This window comes from Anser cygnoides, unplaced genomic scaffold (assembly GCF_040182565.1).
Source record: "Anser cygnoides isolate HZ-2024a breed goose unplaced genomic scaffold, Taihu_goose_T2T_genome scaffold_42_1, whole genome shotgun sequence".
Lineage (NCBI taxonomy): Eukaryota > Metazoa > Chordata > Aves > Anseriformes > Anatidae > Anser > Anser cygnoides.
In genome coordinates, this window is record NW_027103066.1 from 852,291 (window position 1) to 864,088 (window position 11,798).

At 40.9% G+C, this 11,798-nt stretch overlaps 3 protein-coding genes across 4 annotated transcripts; all 3 read right to left on the reverse strand.

The window, feature by feature from the left end:
• Positions 1-1,871: 1,871 nt before the first annotated feature.
• LOC136789194 (ubiquitin carboxyl-terminal hydrolase 42-like) lies at positions 1,872-3,479 on the reverse strand. 2 transcript variants are annotated; one of them, XM_066989162.1, is made up of 3 exons: positions 3,319-3,461; positions 2,836-2,990; positions 1,872-2,763 (listed from the first exon to the last, which is right to left on the reverse strand). In XM_066989162.1, the coding sequence occupies exons 1-3, from the start codon at positions 3,405-3,407 to the stop codon at positions 1,934-1,936; spliced, it is 1,074 nt and encodes a 357-aa protein (XP_066845263.1). In that variant the 5' UTR covers positions 3,408-3,461; the 3' UTR covers positions 1,872-1,933. The 2 variants fall into 2 exon arrangements, with proteins under 2 accessions (XP_066845263.1, XP_066845262.1); XM_066989161.1 differs by having other exon boundaries at positions 1,872-2,990; positions 3,319-3,479.
• A 280-nt stretch (positions 3,480-3,759) lies between these two features.
• Positions 3,760-6,071, reverse strand: LOC136789196 (ubiquitin carboxyl-terminal hydrolase 42-like). Its single transcript, XM_066989165.1, is given in 6 exon segments — positions 3,760-4,015; positions 4,017-4,203; positions 4,206-4,485; positions 5,165-5,306; positions 5,772-5,872; positions 6,039-6,071. Coding segments are annotated over 6 exon segments (984 nt in total). The 3' UTR covers positions 3,760-3,774.
• A 54-nt stretch (positions 6,072-6,125) lies between these two features.
• On the reverse strand, positions 6,126-11,109 carry LOC136789176 (ubiquitin carboxyl-terminal hydrolase 42-like). Its single transcript, XM_066989149.1, is given in 8 exon segments — positions 6,126-6,206; positions 7,180-7,244; positions 7,401-7,468; positions 7,632-7,734; positions 7,895-8,005; positions 9,086-9,131; positions 9,134-9,288; positions 10,875-11,109. Coding segments are annotated over 8 exon segments (864 nt in total).
• Between the last annotated feature and the right edge of the window lie 689 nt (positions 11,110-11,798).

Below are 11,798 nucleotides of genomic sequence, written 5' to 3' on the forward strand. Positions count from 1 at the left end.
TGCAGTGCATCCCCAGTGGTGCCAGTGCACTCTCTGGACTCACTGCACTGCATCCCCAGTGGTGCCAGTGCACTCTCTAGAGTCACTGCACTGCATCCCCAAGGTGCCAGTGCACTCTCTGGACTCACTGCACTGCTCCAGCCGCGGCAGCCGCTCCAGCCGCGGCAGCCGCTCCAGCCGCGGCAGCCGATCCAGCCGCTCCAGCCGCGGCAGCCGCTCCAGCCGCGGATGCCGCTCCCACTACTGTGTCTGGGTCAGAGAAACGAGCTGTAGCAGTGCAAGTTGACCCCGCAGAGGGCATTCCAACCCCTGTGGCAGACCCTGCGTCTGGGTCAGAGTTCTAGAGCTCTGGTAACAGATGAAACCGCCTAGAGGAGCGAGAGAGAAGAGCGTAAAGTCACTGTAAATTCAAAATTCCAGAGACGCACTAGGAGTTTATAAGAGAATCTGACTAATACATACGTAAGCGATCTACTATGAGCACTGTGAAGAAGGAGGCAGGAAGAGCATGCTCAGCGTTTACCTCACCTGGAAGTCATTTTACTTTGAAACAAATCATTTTCCAGTAACGCAGACAGCATCTATAGTGTGCTTTGTCATCAATACTGGGAACAAATCCAGCAGTCTAACAATTAGATGTATATTGAGGTAGAACAACAAAGAAGTATGACAGTATCATAATTTGTGCAGACATAAAATTCTTTCAGCTTAAACCCAATGCAAATTTGGAGACTCTTTACATGGCTTCCATCAGCGCATTCCTCTATATTCTTAAACCTATAATAGCAGGGAAAAGAAAAAGACAAAAAAAACCACCAAAAAGTAGAAAAAAAGCTGGATTTTTACGTTACATATTTTTACATATTACATATTTTACATATCCCTCCACATGCTGTTCTGAATAATAGCCAAAATATTCATAGCCACTGTATTTGTTCTCCCCACATAGCTGAAAAAACAACACTTGAAACATATTTTTCAAAACATATTTTAATATCCAGCAGACTGTTCAGTCATCAAGCATTTAAAGACTGTTTTCAATAATCTCTAGATTAATCTAAAAGGAATCCCATAAACATGCTGCAGCCGCTTACCTTTAATATACTCGCTGGATGCGATGGAGCTGTATTTCCTGCTTTCACCTGCACTGGAAGGCTTCCCTTCCTTGTGAGGTTGTTTACTGCCCTCACTTCTGCATTGCTCTCATAAAGAGCCATCTGGAGGATGGGATTCTTCCTTCTTCTCCCGGGTTTTCTTCTGGAAACGAGGATCTAAGTATTCCAAGAAGCCTTTCACTTTCCTGATGTTTCTCCTTTTTCCTCTTTTTGTTACGCTTGCGACTGGCATTGTCAAAGTGGAGCGCAGAGAAATACAAATCATCAAGTCTGAAAGAAACATGCAAGTTAAAAAGAGAAAAAAAGATGTGGCACTTGTTGCATATAGGAAACTTTATTTATTTTACCACAGGGGATGATTTGCCGCATGTCAGCTATTTTGTGGTACTTTGTGCACATGTAACTTCCTTTAGATGCAGCAAACTTAAGCCCTCAGATTGAAGGACCATAGGTCCTGGTTGGTACACAGATCATTAACAATGGTTAGCTCTGGAATATATGCAAGTAAAAAAAAAAAAAAATGTTTTAACCTATTCCAGAATGGTGTGCAGATGTGATTCGAACTACGTGGTCCAAAGCTAGTGCTCTGACACAATTCAGCAATATCTTTCCTGTCTTCACTGATCAACCTAATGATCCCCAGTCATGATCCCCAGCCAGATTATGCTATCTAAATAACTTAGAAACTATGAAAAAAACCCAAAACGAAACATGAGAAGCACCCGGAAAAGAATTAGGAAAAAAACTGCTGAGTATGCTGGAATCCCTGCTTACTTGGATTCCTTCTCTCCCTGTTTATCTTCAGACTTCTTTTTCTTCTAGAACTTCTTATATTTTTTCATGTTTTCACCACCTAAAAGCTCCTTTTCTACCTTTCTGCGTTTCCTTTCTATTTCACTTTCACTACCTTCTGCATGAGTATATTGTCTTTTTCTGTTTCCTTCTTTTGCCATTTTTTGGCGACAGTTCTCCAAATGAGCTGACACAGGTGGAAGTGCATGTCTCTCACGCGAATGTTTTCCAGAATGTTGCTGAGCTACTGAGCAACGATGTGAGTCTGCTCTGGGTGTGCTAAAGTGATGTACATCTTCCTCTCTCAAGAGGGAACCGTGAGGCCATCTGCTTTTGTAATGATAATGCTTATGTGACCTGCTGGAGTAAGTCTGAGTCAATTTGTCAAAGTCTTTATCACCGTGAGAGAACTTTCTCTCTCTGCTGTCTCCTGCTGCATGAGGTGAATAGCAATCCTTGTAATATCTACATTTTTCCCATTTCCGTGGTTCATCTTGATAGTATCTTTCTCTGCTCCAACTTCTTTCCCCTTTGGAATGGTAATATCTAGTGCTATCTTGTTCTGATCTTCCTCTGCTTCGAGATCTGTACTTTGAATATTTTACTGGTCTTCTGCCATTATCAGGGCTGTTCCTTTCACTATGGAAAGATCTGTACCTGCTTCCCTCCCAATACTCCTGCTTGTGACGCTTTTGCTTAACAACTTCCACACTCCGAGAGCACCTTCTCTTGCTGGAATGACCATCTTTTTGACTCTCCTTCTCTTCAGTAGGAGAATGTTCCCTCTTTCTCGGGTAATGCTCTTTGTCAGTTTTTTTAGTCTCGTCCTTTGTATCTTGGCATCTACCTGTAATAGCTAAGGAGGAAAGGTTTTTAGAACTACATTCAGTGTCAGACTTTAGAGAGGAAGTTTGCCGCAATTTCTCACCAGTCTCAGAAGACTCTTTGATGTAGAAAACGTTTTCTTTTGAAATCAGTTCATGTTCATTTGATCTTCTTGGTTTCTCCTTGTCTCCACGGTCATCACATTGGTACTGTTCAAGGTATTCATCATTCTCAGTAGATTTCGGAGGTCCCGGGACACTGCACAAAATAAAAACACGTTTCCGTCTCCCTCCACCTGCTGCTCTGAGAAAAAAGGGGTGGGGGCGACGGGGGAACAGCCAATGTTTCTCCAGATAACGGAGAAAAATGGAAAAACATTCTATGAAGAAACACAAGTTCTCCGTGAGGCACCAACCTGCATCAGCGTGATATGCACAGTGCTGATCATTAGTTCTGTTCGTAACACTGGCCATACAGTACGGAATTCTACTGATTTAAATCCTTCCATTAAATAGTATTAGTAGACAGATAGAACTGCAACGAACTTCCATAAAATCTTGTCGTAATCAGACTGTGCTCATTTTACCTTATTTCCTCTGACAAGCTGTTCAACTGGCTGGCTGTGAGGGATTCCATGATGACTTCTCGAGGGACTGGAGGCATAGCTCCAGGCATCTGCAATTAAAACGCACAAGTCAGCAGACAGAAAAAATACTATTTGTACTGAGGACTAGTCTTGTCAGAATTTCTACATTAAATGCTAAGCAAGACCGCTTTGGGTTGTATGCATTATCTACACTTCAAAGATAACCCCAACTCACCTCCCAAAATCTACTTTATGAAACTTAAGAATTTTGATCTCAGCTCAGCTTAAGCTGACAAGTTCTAATGTCAGCTCAGCTCTGCAAATTCTAATGGCATAATATCACAAAGTGTTACGATCAAATTTGTGCTGTGTTTTCTCAGCATTTCACCTGAATTAGGAACATGATAAACACTCCCGAATACATCATAGGTGAGAAATTCTCGATGGAGCAAACTACTATGTTTCAAGCAATCCATTTGTTTTAGAAAAGAACATCTCAGAAGGTTTAACAGGTTCAACTTGGCAAGTGGAATCATCAAGTTTCAGTCCGTTTTCTTCAGATTCATTAATTAAACTAATAGCACCGTTCAGTGGAACAGTTTTTGGCAGCTCATGCTGGGATCTTCCTTCATCAGCATTCTGACAGGAAGAATGGGAATTCTGCAATGTACGGACTACCTTTCCAACCAAAATTCCACATTGCATTGCAATTCCTTTTAAATAAGCCCTTTGACTCCTCCTCAGATTTTCCTGAAGATTCTGCACCGTAAGGGACTGTGTTATCAGAGCTGAGTTTAGGATTTCCATTCACTGTTGGCTCCACAAAAATTTCAGCAGAAACTCTTTTTTTTTTTTTTTTTTTTGTATTTGCTTCATTTGCTTTACCGACTTTGTGATTGTGGATGAAGGAACAGCCTTGTAGAGATCTTCATCCTCCACAGCACTGCTAAGACAGTCAGGCTGTGACACAGTCTGACGAGCAGGCAATTCATTGTGAATACTGATGGTGATCTTCTGGTTTTTTGACGTATCAGTAATTGAAGGCCTGGTAATCGCCTGTTTTTGAACACAGGCCATTGGTGGTGCTGAAGATGGCCTTTTTAGGGTGACACCAGTGGTATTTGCATCCTCTTTTATGGATCCATTTCCATTTAAACGACTTGAATTCTGTATTTAAAAAGAAGAAATTGCAAGATGGATTAATGCAGACACTGCATTTAACATTTTTAAACATGTCATTCTCCTACTAAGTATTTCTACAAATGGTCTTAACACCTAAAAAGCAAAAAACACTGCCCTTTAAAGATAAATGCAAGTCCCATAAGTGTATTTAATTCCTGCTTTTGGTTTACTGCATATTGATATCAAATTAACATCATTTTTGAAAACCATCCAAACAACTTAACATTACCTAAAGCTATTCCCAAATATATTGCTTTTCCTCTTTAAACATACCCCAAAAAGCCTGGAATAATTGTTCTGGTGCTCAGGAATAAGACAATTTGGTTTCCCTGTCTTAGCTAAAATGACGTCGATAGGAAAAACAAGTCCTCTTTTAAACGATTCGAGGCTTAGTACACTCTACTTAAATTGTCAAAGAGCGTAGCTCTCTGTGCTTTACAAAGCTGTCTAGGAGGTATAAATAATGGAGTCGCATGGCTGCGCAATTTAGCAGTAACCACTGTTTGAATGACTCTGGCCGTATCATGAGGGCTGTGAAGGAAGCTGCAGCGTGGGAAGGAAAACAAAACGAAGATGCCAAAAACCAAACAAAAAACCCCACACCAAACCCCAAACCCACTATCTGTTTGGTGCCATTATCTGCCCTCCCGCTTCCCTAAATTACCTTAATCATATGAGGAGGAAGTCGTGGTCCCAGAAATCCAGCCTGCTTACTGTTAGCCCCCCGCTGACCAGGGGGGAATGAACAGGGATAAGATGGTGCTGCTAAGTAAAAAGCACGTTCTCCGAGCGTCAAATCATAGCGCCTTCAGAAAAGAGCAGTGATCTCAGTTTAGTTTTTCTTTCAGCCTACTCTTGGATTAAATCCCATCCTATAATTTTATAGGAGCAGTTCATACGATATGGAAGCCTTCTCTACAGAAGACTTAGCCAAGACTACAAACTGAAAAGTAGGTAACAGTCTTCCTACTATGACTATCACTTTCAGAGCAATAATTCATTCTTACACCACAGATGACCTTCATTTCTCTCCTTCTCTAAATTAGCCAGCTACAGATAACACATATACAGCAATTTACACAAGTGCTGCAGTTTAAGGCCAAGCAACAAAAGATAATAAATGACAGAGAATCTCAGGTTAGACAGAACTGAATTAGATAAACAATAATCTTTTCCTGGGAGAGAAAGAAAAACACTTGCAAAAAGAAAAGTATCAATAACAGGAGAGTAAATCTCTTCTGAACACATTTTAATATTTATTTCATATTTACCTGATATAAAAAAGTAAGTAAGCTTGCTGACCAAGAACTCTTTTAATGTCAGTACGGACTACTTTTGCATCATTCGTCTGATACCAAAGTCCATTACCAGCCTGCAAATAAAGACAACGATATCTTTAGATGAATTGCATGTTTTCCAAATGAAATCACAGATAGGAATAAAATACACACGTGTCAAATAAACATATAATGAAATCTTTTTCCCTAGAAACAGTACTACTAGTAACACTTTAACTGGTTTGCCAGCACAACCTTTACCCTGTTAGAAATGATGTTGACTTCTACCTTCATGTAGCATACATAGTGTCCTGAGCGACAGTTGATACCATGATGCACCAGCACCGCTTATAAGGTGTAGAGGAGTGGTTCTCCACTTGATTGAGACATGTAGTCTCGGAGGTCCAAATACTCAGGATATTTTACCTCCTAAAGAGAGACCAAGAAGACAGAAAAATTATATCAGAGTACTTCGTGGACTAGCCAGAGAAAAACACTTCCAAAAAACAGAGACTGGAATTATATGAATATATCTCTTGATTCACTAAAAATAAGTCTTCCCATAAGCAACGTTTAATACTAGAAGTTGCAGAGAACTGTTTTCTGACGAATTAGCCTTCTCAGAGGAAAGTATATGCTTCTTGTCAAGCAGGAACTTTACTGATATTAAGAGAAAGAATAAGCCACAGTCGTTAGTCTACAATTATTGTCTGAAAATATTAACAACTTTCAGCTTTGGGGGATGTCCCATTACATGATGACAAAGTTGCATTACAGCGGTAAATATACCTTGTTGATCTTTCCACCTGTGAAATCTGCAAATCTTTTCAGTGATATTGTGAGAACGTTGGAAGAACGGTGTATGGTAAATCTCTTGGATGCAGGAACCATCTTTTTACACCTTAAAAACAAGCAGAGACAAGTGTTTGAAAGCATCTTCTTTTTCGCCCCCAAAACAAACTCGTTTCAATGTCTCATGCATGCTTATGCTATTTGAATAGCATGCTCAGCGTTTACCTCACCTGGAAGTCATTTTTCTTTGAAACAAATCATTTTCCAGTAACACAGACAGCATCTATAGTGTGCTTTGTCATCAATACTGGGAACAAATCCAGCAGTCTAACAATTAGATGTATATTGAGGTAGAACAACAAAGAAGTATGACAGTATCATAATTTGTGCAGACATAAAATTCTTTCCCCTTAAACCCAATGTAAACGTGGAGACTATTTACAGGGGTTCCACAGAAGGACAAAGTCCAATCCACTTTCTAACTACCACCAAGCTCTTATATTTTAACATTGTGTGTGGTTTGGTTTTTTAAGTTAAACAAGTTTAATTTAGAAAGTTATACATGTACTTAAACATCATGAATTATATTTACAAAACATCCTACCTTTATATCCAAAGTGATATCAAGAAATGCCTCATACGTATCCGAAACTGCTTTGCAATTCAAGCACTTCACTGGAAGCAAAATATAAATGCTGAACAATACGTGGAGGAGACTAACTGTCCAAATTCAAGTTGTCGATAGATACTACTTTAGACAAGCTGCAGACTGCTTTACTACCGACAAAATACACAGATCAGTTCTAAGGACAGGAATATTTTTAAAAGTACCTCTTGATCTTAGAAATCCTCCAAATATTTGATGAATGATGGTGGTAGCTTGAGAAGATCTGTCCAATCTGGAAATAAATTATAATCAGACCTCAGAAGATTTAAGGCACACAGTTAACTCTTCAAAGAGTTTTATGAAAACCAAGGATGACGTAGACTTTCAGTTTTGATAGTAAATAAAGGACTACAAGGTGCTAGAGAACGTATAAAAGTGAATTTGTTTATGCTGACTTGGTGCTTCCATTCAAGCACGCTTCCTGCATAGCATCGACAGTATAGCGCAAGAACTCGTGTGCGTCTCCTTGACTGCCAAAACGGAAATGTTGTCCTATTCCTAAATAAGAAGATGATAGTATTTACCTCATTTAAAAATGAAATAATTCTCGTATTTCTAAAATCTCTCTTCTTTATAGTGTTAAAACCATTTATACACATCAAATAATTATTTGAAGATTACAAGATACTGAAAAAGAAACACATCTGAAGCCACTTACGACTGAGGTTATTGATAACACGCGTAGGCTCGATGGCATCAACAGTGCAACGCAGGGCCTGGTTAATGGGAGTCTCCATCGTGCACATCATGCAAAAATCTTGTTCACGACCTGAAGAGTGAAAGAAGAAAGCATCCCAGTCCAGCGAAACAGACATAACTACAAACAAACATATAAGTAACATTTAAACTATAGATACAGTATCCACTCTCCTTGTCCCAACAGTCTCGTAACATTTCATTTCACACAACTTTATAGAAAAAAAATATCCATTAAGCCTGTGTTCAAGTGCATTTTGTGATGAGAAATCTAAAAGACTACTGCAAAGTCACGTTTGTGAAGGCTGACAGGAATGTGAACTCCACAGGCTGCAAAATATATGAGGAAAGAATATTTGACATTGATGATACAGCATTAAGAGAATGTGGGTTATTTTCAGCACAGTGCTGTCAGGTGAGCTTCATGATACAGAGCTACGAGTCCTTTGGGAGAAAGGAAAAACTAAAGTAATGTATGTAATAGTACTTCTGCCCTCCTTTTTTCAACAGGATTCTTAACTGAAACAATTTCTATATACAGGAAGAAAACAGTTAAATTTCTAGGTATCGATACAAAGATACCAGCCTAAAAAGCATACACGTTTAGTACAACATTTAGTTTATAGTACAACATTTTATTTAGAACAAAATCAGTCTAGATTTTAATACAGTCCCACAAAAAAATCTAGTCATGTTCATAACAGCTCATATTGCTTTCTAGGTTTTGGTTTTGTTTGCTTCTTTTTTTTTTTAATTGGTTCAACAACGAACAGACCATTTATTGTAGTGCATTATGGAACCTAGGCTGTGAAGACTAAAGACCTATGACGCCAACATCCTAAATTTTATTGCCTTTCTAGCAGCAGGAAGCCCAAATAGCCCAAATGCCAAATGTTCATTAAATGCATTACTGTCCAATGCACTTCATTATTCCCATGAAGCAAGAAAAGGTCCTTTTAAAAAAACAAACAAAAAACACACATGGTGCATTAAACGCACTCCATATGCTATTCTGAGCCCACTGCTAATACAATGCTCAAAGCCAGCTTCTACAGGTAAAATCAGGCAAGTAACTTTGTCCCACAGAATCACTGCTGTTCTTTCACCTTCAGAGCTATCCAACAGATTTAAAATACTGTTAGAAAGTACTCACATGACTGGCTGTGCTCAAGAGAAAGCATGTAATTGGCAAGTGGGGGGGGGTGTAGGTCAAACACTGTAGAGTAGCATTAAGAAAACGTGTGTTGCCAAGATTGTACAGGCCAACTCCAACACTTTGTGTTTCTTGCCAATCCATACGTATCTTCTCAGGTGGAAAAAGAATCCTTTGTGGCGGAGCAATTCCATCATTAACAACTGCAAGAAAGTTATATTTAAAAAGAGATTTTGTTTGTTTGTTTCTAAGAAAGGCATTAGGTATATATAGGTATAGTAAATATGTAAAGTATATATAGGTATAGTAAAAATACTATTCTGTGGGAGCACCTAGAGGAACTAGCTACAATCCAAAACAGAAAAACTTATTGCAGACAGCTTTAATACCGCCAAATTCAAATTGGCTGGTCAACACAACGTTTTGGGAAAAAAAAGTTTAGTCAACCATTTTAATTTTTCTAAGGCAAGGCTAACTGCCATCCTGTTTTTAGTATCTAACGCCAAGTTCCTCTCCATCTATAATCTTTAACCTGATTACCTCAACTACTGCTTTTTTCCTTATTATAACTTAAACCACAAATTTAGACTTGAAATTATATGGTAATAAATGCAAGGACAATGTAAAAACAAATAACTAGGAATGACGGTACCCCTACAAATATCAGATCTTTTCCTGAGCAATGTTAGCATTCAAAAACCTGTGAATAATGGAAGCTGTGAATAGCAACAATCAAACGCTTTTCTTTGCAAAACAGAAAAGACACGGATGAATCTGTGCATTACAAAATGCTCCCCATATTTCTCTGTCGACTGTAAATATATCAAAATTAATTTCTGTAACGTCAGTCACTTCAGTTGCCTTAGGGGAATCGCTTTGGAAGTCTTTATTCACAGTAGTCCCGTTCTCTATCAGTGCAACAAGTAAGAACTGCATTTTCTACTTTTGTTTTGAAGAAAACGGAGGCAGGATAAAGCGCACGCTTACTTGCGTAGTACTTGAGTAGTAGAAGTCCTGTCACTTAATCTCAAAGAAACAGCCTTTAAGAACTAAATTGCTGGTATGAATGATTTAAAAGGAATCCCCAAACTAAACACACAAAGTAAAAATTTCCATCCAAACTCTATCAGTATTACTTTTAGCTTCTGCAGAACTAGTGGCTGATGCCATTTCTTTCACTTTCGTAGGATTTTAATCCATTACAACTCTGGAGTCTTTTTAATATAAAAATGTAAATGACATTCTCTGAGGGGAATCAGTTATTTATTGCATTTTTGGAGCTTTGCAATTATCTATTAATTATTACCTATTATCTAATAGATAATGGTTGCGATTTATATATAATTGTTGCTCGCGTTAGTAATGGAACACTATTACTTTACTGCCTGCGCTTTTCTGTTTCGTGTGCACAAAGGTACCTGCATTTCGCTGCTACTTTACTTCTGTCTTTCCAGGGCTCGCCCTCTACCGCACTGTCTACTGCACCAGTCATGATGGGTTTGTTGTGATTCTATAATGAGCCTAGCTTTTGAATACACTTTTTCTGGGCGTCACTTTGTGATAGCAAGTTAATTTGTGAGGGCTTATCACTTATGACCTGCTGCTCAGTAGGTACACGCTTGGCCTCTGTTAAGCAGAGAGTCAATCACAGCTTAAGATTTTGTCCAAGATGCCATTCACGAAACTGAGTTTAACCTTGACATAACTGAGTTTAACCTTTAAACCTGAAGCTTCGTTAAAGAATAAAGCAGCACCCAAGCCAGGAAATAGAAGTTAATCGTCACTTTACCCTGAAACGCACGTAACGCCAGTGAGCTATTCTGTGCTGGCAGGATTGCTGCCGGGATGGCCGACGAGGCGGTGGGCACAGGGGGCCACAGGTCCTGCTCCCCGGGGCCACAGGTCCTGTCACAGGGGGCTGCCAGGGGTCTCCAGGCGCCGGGAACAGCGGCAACAGCGGGGACAGAGGGGACAGCAGCGACAGCAGCCGCCACCTCAGCCGAGGCCGTCTCCACAACTGCCATAACGGCCTCGGAACGCCGCCCAACTCGGAGCTCCAGCGTGACGCCTTTTTAACCTGGCCGCGGTGCTCACGGCTACAAGCAGAGCGTTTCCTCCGGCGTGTCTTTACTGTCGGTGCCGGATCGGCCCTCACCCCGAGCTCTCCCTGCCGGGAGGGCTTTGCGGTTGGGGTTTCCCTCCCGCCGCCGCCGCGGGCAGGCGCCGCGCGCAAGGCGTCCGCGCTGGGGAGCAGCACGTCGCCCGCGGCGAGAGCCCGAGGGCGCGACACGAAAAAGCCCCGACGTGCGGACGAGGCGGCGGGGAGACGGCTCTGAGGGAGCCGCCGCTTCGCCCCGCCGTCCTCCTCCCCTCCCGGGCCGCCCCGCCGAGCCCCGTGCGCCTCAGGTGCTGCCCTGAGAGGGCGCTCGGGCACTGGGACAGCTGCCCAGGGCAGTGGTCATGGCACCGAGCCTGACGGGGGTCAAGAAGTGTTTGAACGATGCTCTCAGACGTAGGGTCTGCTTTTGGGGTGGTCCTGTGTGGAGCCAGGAGTTGGACTCGGGGATTATTGTGAGTCCTTTCCACCTTGGGATGTTCTCTGATTCTAGGTCAGCAATCCATTATCTGATGAGAGGTGTGGAGTCATTCAAAGGGAAGAGAGAACAAAACACTTCTAGTTTTCAGAAGCGGGTATTTGGTAACCAAAACGATG